At 34.3% G+C, this 10318-nt stretch overlaps 1 protein-coding gene across 1 annotated transcript; it reads right to left on the bottom strand.

Annotated features, from left to right (window-relative positions):
* Positions 1–4365: 4365 nt before the first annotated feature.
* LOC106441757 lies at positions 4366–9707 on the bottom strand. Its single transcript, XM_013883526.2, has 4 exons — positions 9586–9707; positions 7058–7841; positions 6482–6955; positions 4366–6342 (listed from the first exon to the last, which is right to left on the bottom strand). Exons 1-4 carry the CDS (start codon positions 9705–9707, stop codon positions 4366–4368), a joined length of 3357 nt encoding a protein of 1118 aa, XP_013738980.2.
* Positions 9708–10318: the final 611 nt, after the last annotated feature.

Raw genomic sequence — 10318 nt, 5'->3', positions numbered from 1 at the left:
TGAATAACTTTTATCTTATATAAAAGTTATATATTTGTTGTATAATAAAATTCACGTCAGCAAAATTAACTGATGTGTCATCAATGTTTACAAAAATTCTATAAAATATCATTTAATGTAGTGAATGGTGATTGAGGTATGATTTCACCAAAAAATTAAAAATATGTATGATACTATTCATATGGTGATACATTGGACACATTTGATCATTTCCCACAAACAATCATGTCTTCTTTGTCAATATTTTTTAAAAAGATGTCTTGCTCCAACCTCAAACACACACTTATTATTGTAAGTGCCTTCACTTGCAAGTACCCAGTGAAAAAGGAAAAATAGATGACGTTGTTGATTATAGCTATGGACAAAAGTGAAAAACAACTTTTTACAATTCCATCACGCAATAAAGTCCATGTCACACACTTATAGACCACATACTTATTCATATAGTATGAAACTTATATTAGTGAAAAATAGTATGAAACTTATATTAGTGTTGATAAACATATAGTATACAAAATTAATAAATTGGAACATTGAATACGAATGAATATACAAATGAATTAAAAGATAATATATAGTATAGTACAAGTTAATGAATTGTCTAACAATTATGTAAAGTAATTAACTAACTTTAAATTATAAACTTAACCCCAACCTCACTCTACCATCAAAATACCAAACCCTAAACCCTAATAATGAAACCTTAAGATCAATTATAAACTTTAAACCTAAATATAAACCTTAAATCTAAATATCCAAATAAAAAATAGTATATAACAGTATGTAATATTAAACGATACTATATAATTATAAATTATAGAATAGACATGTGAAGTAGAAAAGTGATAACAATGAATTTGCCAAATAATCAAAGAGAAGACAGTGGCAACGATCAAACAATTGATGGTTGTGGTGGCACTAATGTTAAAGGTGAAATTACAATAAACATAATAAATATTGTGTTACCTTCATATTCTATATTTTAATAATAGAACAAAACATTATAATTTGAAAAATTATTTATAAATGAAGCTAAAAGTACATTGAACATGATAATGAATCGACAAACAAATATTATAAAAATTAATAATTTGGAACATTGTATATAAATAAATATATATATATATTGGAACATGTAAAATAATATAGTACAAGTTACTGATATTATCAAATGATGTAGATATACTATACTACATATGTCTCAAATTAGCAAATAGTATATTGACTAAAATTTACTGTTACTAACTGTCGGGACAAAATATAATGAACAAACATTACAAAGAATGTATGGGATATATCCGTAATAATTTCTCGAACTGTGATGGACGCAAAATTTTCAAATTGTCGTCCATTAAGGCAGCCTTGATCATCTCCAGCTAAACCTGAGACGCCTAAGGAAAAGTAAATGTCTTAGCATGGATAAAGAAATGTACATGGAAAATCTTAAGTAGAGTAGAACAACAATGTAGAATGGAAACCATGTAAGACATATCTATTATATTTTCTCATGCAAGTAGTATTCTATGTACATTTCTTCTTAACCAATATAGTGTATTTGACACCACTACACATTATTCTATTTAGTTTTGTTAACTAGTATTATATTCAGCTCATAAGAACATACACAAAGGCCCAAACTTCTAGTTTAACGCGATTACAAATAATGAATTAGACATAAAACAGAAAATTACTTCATATTCAGATTTCTAAAAATTATTCCATTTGTATTCATGTAGGATAAACAAATTGAAACCATAATAGAATGAACAGTAGAGTCCAAATGCAATTCCTCAAAATTTGGGGTTACATTGTTTACACATACCGACTTGCAACAAAAAATTACTTCAGATTTAGATACATAAATGTTTCGGTGTTCTCGCGATTGTCGCTTTTGAAATCCGAGAGCCTCTCTTTTCTGTCACTGACAAAGCCTTCTAAAACGGTTTTCTTCTCCACTAAAATTCTCTTAAAACGCATCCGGTGGTGTTTTCATCGCTCAAATCTGAGAAGAAATCTACTTATTTTCTCAAATTTTACCAATGAAAATTTTACTTTGTGAAAGAGTGTGTGAATAACAAAGGACCACGTCTTATTTTTCACGGTTACTAATTATTAATTAAAACTTTGTTTCTTTGCAGGCTTTACCAGTTTCATACAAAGATATCCCCTATATATTATTTGAAGATTTTAAAAAATTCGTAACTTCAATTTTGTATTAATTGCAATATGAACTTACTGAGGTGTCAACGCCTAACATCTTCTTATTACTTGCGTGGCAGCCTTATAATGAATTTGGACAAACTTTGGATTAACAATTAACATAACATATATCGGCCGTGTTTGTACATTGTTATAACACATTTTATATTAACGAGGAACCCTAAAAAAAAAATAGTGACATACTTCTAAGTAAAAAAAGTAGAAAATATAATAATTCACACTTTAACTACATAAAAACTTTTTATAATAGAGTATTCGATGGTTCTTCTGTCTTCGACACAAGCAATAGTATTGTTTTTGCTTTGTTTAAACTTGACGAAAGAAACCATTGGATTAAAGATTAAAACCTCATTTTAGTAAAGAAAATAGTTAGGGGTGTTCAATCCGGATACCGGTTCGGTTTTGGTTCGGTTTTTTCGGTTTTTCGGTATTTCGGTTAGTAAAATATAACCACCATTCTAAATCCATATTTACTTCGGTTCGGTTCGGTTTATATACCGTCGGTTTTTGGTTTATTCGGTTTTATACCAAAAAACATAATTCTTTATTTTGGGATCATATTATATGAATTTTAGATTCTTGTTGTCAACACATTCATTTATTAAAAACTATTATAAGTTTAAATAAAAGAACAAAAATAAAAAATGTTTCTATCATCTAATAAAATAATCAAATCTATAATTAAAATCAAAGCTCAAAATTTTGATAATAAAAATAGAAAACAAAAGATAAAACAGAAGCACGAAGCACAAAAAATAAGTTATTATATTCTTTCATATTTAGCGTTCATCAAAGTCATGTTTCTTCTATTAAACACGAAACTCTATTCGTTTATAGATAAAAAAAAATTGTGAAGAATTTCCACTAATTGTTATCATCAAATTTATAATCTTTATTTTAATTTATTCAATGCTAAATTAAAGCAAAAAGATCAAAAGAAGACTAAGAAAATAAGAAGCATGTTTGCGATGAATTATTATTTAATTAGAGTTCAAGTGTTTTACAAATCAGGACTATTTTATTACTATAAAAAATATGGTAATAGTTATTAGCAAAAAAATTAACTTATGATTTTCATACTTTGTTATAAAATATATACATATTTACATGTTTCTATTTTTTGATCGGTTTTATTCGGTTTATTCGGTTTTATCGGTTATATACCGAACGATATCCAAATCCTACGTTTTTTTAAAAATCATATTCATTCGGTTTGTATGGTATATACCAAATCCAAACCATATTATCTATTTCGGTTTCGTTCAGTTCGGTACAGTTCGGTACGGTTCGGTTTTGCCATATTGAACAGCCCTAGAAAATACAGATGAGTGTTAGCCTAACTATTTTCCATCTCCATTAGATCTGTTTAAATAGAAATGAGTTGATCATATACAATGGCTAGGGGATATAATCTTTAAAAGAGTAAGAAGAGTGTTTGAGTTGATCATAATAATAAGTCCAACAAGTTTTTAAAACATTAATATAAAAACTTTTAGCAAAAGAGAGCGTTGATATAGTTTAAGCATAGGTCCAATAGGACTTAAACGTCTAGATCATATGTCCGAAAAGTTTTTAAAATAGTATAGTTTTTTAACGCTGATTTATTAGGATATTATAATTATAAAAAAAATACATAGACGACTCGACAACCGACAATACTACTTGTCTTATAAGGATCTATGTCTAACTGCATCACCAGAACCGCTCTATGAAGATCTACGCCTGACTGGGTTTACTAGCACCATGTCGAAGATCCTTTGTACGTCTTTCCACCATAGCTTGCATAATTGTTTAATAAATCTTTTTTCCGGAAATTGAAATCTGGATCTGCTGGTGTAGAAGCATTAATGAACCCTTAACCAAACCACTGGACTAAGGGGACTTCCACAAAAAAAATAGTATAGTTTAAAAAAATGATTAACAAATATGTATATTGTTTGATTCTCATATAATACCGGTGTATAACATCCATCTCACGTAAAATTTAAAGTGATTATGTTTTTTTTTTTTTTTGTAAAAGGATATTCTATTTAAATTGCATGAGAAATCAAAAGTCTTACAGCGTTTAAATACAGTAGGCCAAGTGACCTTACATATCCAAAAGATACAAACTTGAATCAGAATTAATTTTAAGTGGAGGAGTAGTCAGGTTGCAAACCAAAGCTGGAGAAGAGATGATGAGAACTTGGGTCTGTCAATCCTTAAACTGGAAGCTCTGTTTTTAACAGTTAGTTTGATCTGTCTTACCAACTCAGCAGATGATGAGAAATGGGCGTTGTGTAGTCGGTTGTTCCTCTCTGTCCAAAGAGTATAAAGAGTCGCTTGCCAGCACAAGAGAAGCAGTGTCTTGAGGACCTTGTTTGGTGGATGGTGTTGAAGCTGAAGTAGTAGTGCTTGCCACTGTCTAGTAGAAGAGAAGCCGCACTTTGCTGCGATAATTTTCCAAATTTCCCATGTGAAGTTGCATTCAAAAAAGCAATGTGTAATTGACTCATCTCCAACATTGCAGTAGAGGCATTTTGGGTCTGTTTGCAGTCCCCAACTAAGAATTCTATCACGAGTGGGGCACCTATTTTTAACCATCAGCCAGGTTATGAACATATGTTTTGGGATACCTCCTGAGAACCATACCTCCTTGTGCCAGGAAACCGTTGGGGAAGAGGGACAGAGCAGTTTATAGATCGCTCCTGTATGGAACCTGATTTCTTTCTGATTCCCAGGCCACCATTCAAGTTCATCCTCATGATCATTAAGAGCCAAAGTGGATAGATGAGAAAGTACCTGCAGTTGTCTGTCCGAGCGTGCGTTTGGGACGACCCAAGCACCATTCTCCCAAAGTTCAGCAATGGTAGCATTTCTGTTAACCGGGAAGCGCACCACGGTAGACGTTTGAAGATAGTCAGACAACTTTCCATACGGAGACCAGTTTGTAGACCAGAAGTATGACGTTTCTCCGTTTTGAACATTCTTCCTAATCCAAGGGTAGATGAGTTCCCTAGCATCAAGTAGTTTGTTCACTAGCCAAGAGTGTTTTTGCCTTGTATTGATCACCCAGAACAATTCAATATCACCTTCTAGTATTTCAGCTCTGAACCATGAAGACCAGATTGATTGTTTGGAGAAGAACAGCAACCAAATCATTTTCAGAGGACAAGCCCTATTCCAAGCATCTAGATTTCTCAGAGATAAGCCTCCTTTATCTTTCGCTAGGCAGCAAGTTTCCCATGCAACCTTTGCAGTTGCAGTGGCAGTGATATCTCCTTTCCAAAGGAATTTAGTACATAATGAATCGATTTCACGTATAACAGCCTTTGGGATGATAAAGGAACTTGTCCAGAAGTTTGTGATACCATTGATGACAGAGGTGACCAGTTGCAGTCTTCCAGCGTAGGTTAACTTCTTTACTGTCCAGGAACGCAACTTTGTTTTAATCGACTGGAGCAAGGGAGCACACTGAGATAGTGAGATCTTTTTTGTGTGCAAAGGGACTCCTAGATATCGGATAGGAAGCACTCCAGATGAAAGTCCCGTATGAGTCTTGATGTCCTCCACCTCTGCGTCGGATAAACCAGCAGCAAAAAACGAAGTTTTTTTAAGACTGATCGCTAGCCCAGAACGTTTCTCAAAATCTTTTAACACACCAAGAATGGGCTGGATTGAGGAGAGAGAACCATCAGAGAAAATGAGAAGGTCGTCAGCGAATGAGAGATGAGTAAGTTTGGTTTTTTCACAGCGAGGGTGGTACTGAAACGATCCAGTTGCCGCTGCTCTTTCCAGAGCAAGTGAGAGGCAATTCATCACCAGAACAAAGAGGTAAGGGGAGAGAGGATCTCCTTGCCTTAGACCTCTTTTCCCTTTAAAATAACCATAAGTAGACCCATTGAAAGCCACCGAGAAAGAAGGAGTGCACACGCAAGCCTCCAACCAACGAATCAGCGCCTCCGGAATGTTGTAGCTCCTCAAGCAAGCGAAAAGAAACTCCCATCTAACAGTATCGAAAGCTTTTGCAATGTCTACCTTGATAGTGATCCTCTTTTGTCCTCCCCTCCTATGGTAACCTTGGACAATCTCAGAAGCGAGCAGAGTATTCTCAATCAACAACCTGCCTTGGACAAACGCAGTCTGATTTGGCAGGATGAACAAAGGAAGTATAAGCTTCAGTCTCTTCACCAGCAGTGTTGAGATCGTCTTATAGGTGGTGTTACAACAAGAAATTGGCCTGTAGTCCTCAATGAACGTAGCACCGGGCTTTTTTTGGAACCAAAGTGAGAATAGTGGCATTGGTAGAGAGAGGCAAGAAGTTGGAGATGAAAAATCTTGAGATGGCCTGCAGAACTTCGCTTCCCACTATAGGCCAGGCTGACTTGAAGAAAGCAGATGTAAAGCCATCTGGCCCTGGAGATTTTTTGGGGTTAAGCTTCTTTAAGACATTTGCAATTTCCTCTTGTGTTGGAGCGGTAGACATGAGCTGGCGGTGGTGGTCGGAACATGAGAGAGTGTGCAGTTCTTGCAGCCAGTTATGAGAAGCTGAGATAGTATGTAGAACTTGAGGGGCCAGGATAGTTTGAAAGTGAGCGATAGCTGCAGTACTTATAAGATCCGGGTCTGTAATGATTGTGCCATTTGAGAGGGTTATCGACCTGATAGCATTTTGAGATGCACGGGCCGCTGCGACGCTCTGATAGAAAGGTGTGTTATGGTCGCCTAGTCTGAGCCAGTTCACCCTCGATTTTTGCTGAAAGAATGAATCCTCAATCCCACGCAGGAAGTGATAGTTTTCTTGGAGTTATCTCTCCTCGTTAAATAAGGTAGTAGATGGAGCCGCCATTGCTTGTACCTGCACCAGTTTCAATAAATTATTAGCCTCACACACTCTTTTTTGAATATCAGAGAAACTCTCATGGTGAAGTGTTTTAAGGGAACGCTTAATATTTTTTAGTTTGAAACCCAGCGAAGATAGATCAAATGCTTTGCTTCCGGCCAGAGTCCATGCAGCCTCAGTCGAAGATAAAAAGTTAGGGTGGCTAGTAAGGTGGTTGAAGAATTTAAAGGGCTTAGTACAAGAGGTTGGGAGGGGGCAGGCAAGGTTTACAACACATGGTGAGTGGTCTGAGAATTCATGGGGGAGGAAGGTGGCTATGCTGTTAGGGAAATTCATGATCCACTGATTGTTCACCATAGCTCTGTCTAGCTTCTTTGTAACCGGATTTTCCGGACTTTTGTTGGTCCAGATTCGGGCATTGCCCTGAAATCGGAGGTCCTCGATTCCAATGTCCAGGAGAAAGTCCCTTAGCTCCACCATATCAGCAGTAAGATGATTTACTGTTGGAGAGGAGTGCTCAGCTTGATGAATTATCTGGTTTAGATCTCCTCCTATCAACCAGCTCTGATCTTCCAAATAGTAGGTTTGCTGAACCTCAACCAAACCACTCCAAAGGTCAAGCCTCTCTTCTCTAATGTTTGAAGCGTATATAGCCGAGAAGAAGAAATGCTGACCAGTTTGGAGGGTGATCTTACAGGTGAGAGACTGCCTTGTTTGGTGGATCTCTTGGACCGAGACTGAGTCCTTCCAAATAATAATAATCCTACCATCCTCATCAGTGTTGTGGTTTGAGATGTATCTCCATCCCGGACAAAGGGTAGATAGTAACTGATTCAAGTTTGGTTCTTTTATATGGGTTTCCAAAAGGGCACCTATAAATGGCTGATGAGATGAGAGCCATTGCGCAAAAGGTCGGTGCTTAGCCGAGTCGTTTATACCTCGGACATTCCAAAAAAATAGATTTGTACACATTAAAGATTGTTGGGAGGCACTCCTTGGGGAAGGAGAGCACCCACAACAGGGTAAGATTCGTCAGTAGAGGGGTAACTGGGTGATGAGAGATGTGAAAGGTTTATATCAAGAGGAGGGTGAAAAGGAGTTTTGTCAGGGGGAACAGAGGTTGAAGGGGCGGTTGGCGGGAGGAGGGGAGGCTTTGAGATAGAGGAGTTTGAGAGGGGCGCAAAAGGATTGTAGTAGCTGGGATTTTTTATCGGAGGAGGATGGGTGGTTAGTTTTGCAAACTGTTTTTTTCTTTCTTTTTGGTGACTCCCATTTATGGTTTTTATTTATACTTTTTATTATTTAATTATAATATTTTTATTTTATATTCAAAAGAGAAATAAATTTTCTTTCAAACAATATTTTTAAAATTTGTATTTTTTAAAAAAATAATCAATTTAAATTGTTATTATCATTGAATATAATTATTTTTGAAATAATTTAAGTTTTCATTTACATCAAAACTTATCATATTTACATCAAAACTTATCATATTTTAGGATAATTTTAATTTAAAATGTAATTTTCATATTTTTCTAACAAATTCTAAAAATATTTTTTAAATATTTTGTTATAAGTTTTAAAAAAATATTGAGTTGCATTTCAAATAAAAAAGTAAATATATTAAAAATATTCTAATTAAAATATGTAAAATTTAATATAGTTTTAAATAAATGGTCAAAAAAAATAACACATAAAAAAAAATCATGATTTTTGTTAACTGGGTGGATCATTATTTATATAATATCGCACGTGAAAGAAAATTTTTGTTTTTACAATTATCTAATTAACTCTATATACTCATTTTTTTTTATTTTTTTATATGATATCACACATTCTTAAAAAAAATAGATAGTTTAAAATGCAAAAAAAAATATTTACTTAATGAATATAATATAAACGAATATTACAAATACATCATTTAATAAAATAAATAATTAAAAACTGAAAATTCATATCCGCGCGCGGTCTAGTTCATTTTATTTCTAAAGGGTTGAAAACAATATATTTGTTTTTTTTATGTAAGTCAAACGTGATTTGGAAGAGATATTATATGCCATTAAGGGAACTGAACTTTTAGGTAAGAGATATACGTTTAGTATGTAAATTAAATTTTTATTAATATTCTAAAATCTCTATATTAAAGGTCAGTGGCATTTGATTGTAAATTAGTGTTAATTTCTAATTGTATTTTAGTTTTAATAGATTAAATGGATGTTCCAGAAGAACAGTAAATGTTTTTAGCATGGTGAATATAGTCGATGGACATGTTATAGTTTGGGAGTTTAACTCGAAATTCTCTATCACTCTTAAAAAAGTTTCTCTTTCTCCTCATAATAAAAAACTGTTTCTTTATGTATTTATTTTAAATTCAAAATGTGGTCAAAGACTCTAATTCCCTTCATTTAATCATTTATTTACAAGTTCCAACCAGCCCAATACAAGCCCATCGGGTCCAAACCAAACCCAGGCGGATCTGTTAAACAAAACAAAGCATTTTTGTTCCTTCTCTTCCCATTTTCTCTAAGTCACAACTTCCTTACTCTCTGTTCTCTAAGGCGACGGCGAGGAACCCTAAATCCGCGATTCTCTTCGTTTCCTCTTCATTCTCCAACGAAATCGACGCTCCAACCATGGTCTTCATCTTCCTCCTAACTTCGTACATTGTGGTAAGTGTTTTTTTGGTCTCATTGATTTGGTCGGATTTTGAAATTAGGTTTAAAATTGGGGAAAATAGTAACTTTGAAAAGGGCAAGGGAAAATCGTGTTTTTCCTATGAAATTAGGAAAAAAAGATGGTGAAATATTAAATTAGGTCAATGTTATTATGTGAAGATGATATATGGAAGGAGAGCGAAATGTGTTGCGTAGTTGTGGGCTTTTGACTGGTTTAGTTCAATCGAAATTCTTGAATGGCATGATAAAAGGTCGGAACCATGTTAAAAGAATAACTTTGCTTTGAATTCAGATAAATGGTGTTTTATGAATCTGGTGTGTTTTACTTTGTGTATATTATGTATATATGAGTTCGTGGGGAACCTTAATCGATGTTGCTATGCGGTTTGCATTTAGAGTAATTGAATTGTTGTGTTTGTAACATCTTGTACATGAAATGGAGGGACGAAAAAGAAAGCGTCCATCTACTAGAGGTGGAGTCTCCACTAGAGCTAGAAAGGTGGTCTCAGATGGGAATGAGCCGGTAGGAGGTAGGAGAAGATGTAGTCCATCAAGAGAGTACTCCAATGAGAGATACAACTGTAGTTTTGCTCTCACTTGA

The sequence above is a fragment of the Brassica napus genome, chromosome C8 (assembly GCF_020379485.1).
Source record: "Brassica napus cultivar Da-Ae chromosome C8, Da-Ae, whole genome shotgun sequence".
NCBI classification, from domain to species: Eukaryota; Viridiplantae; Streptophyta; class Magnoliopsida; order Brassicales; family Brassicaceae; genus Brassica; species Brassica napus.
Note: the sequence above shows the minus strand (reverse complement) of the source record. Positions and strands in the feature narration are given on the sequence as shown.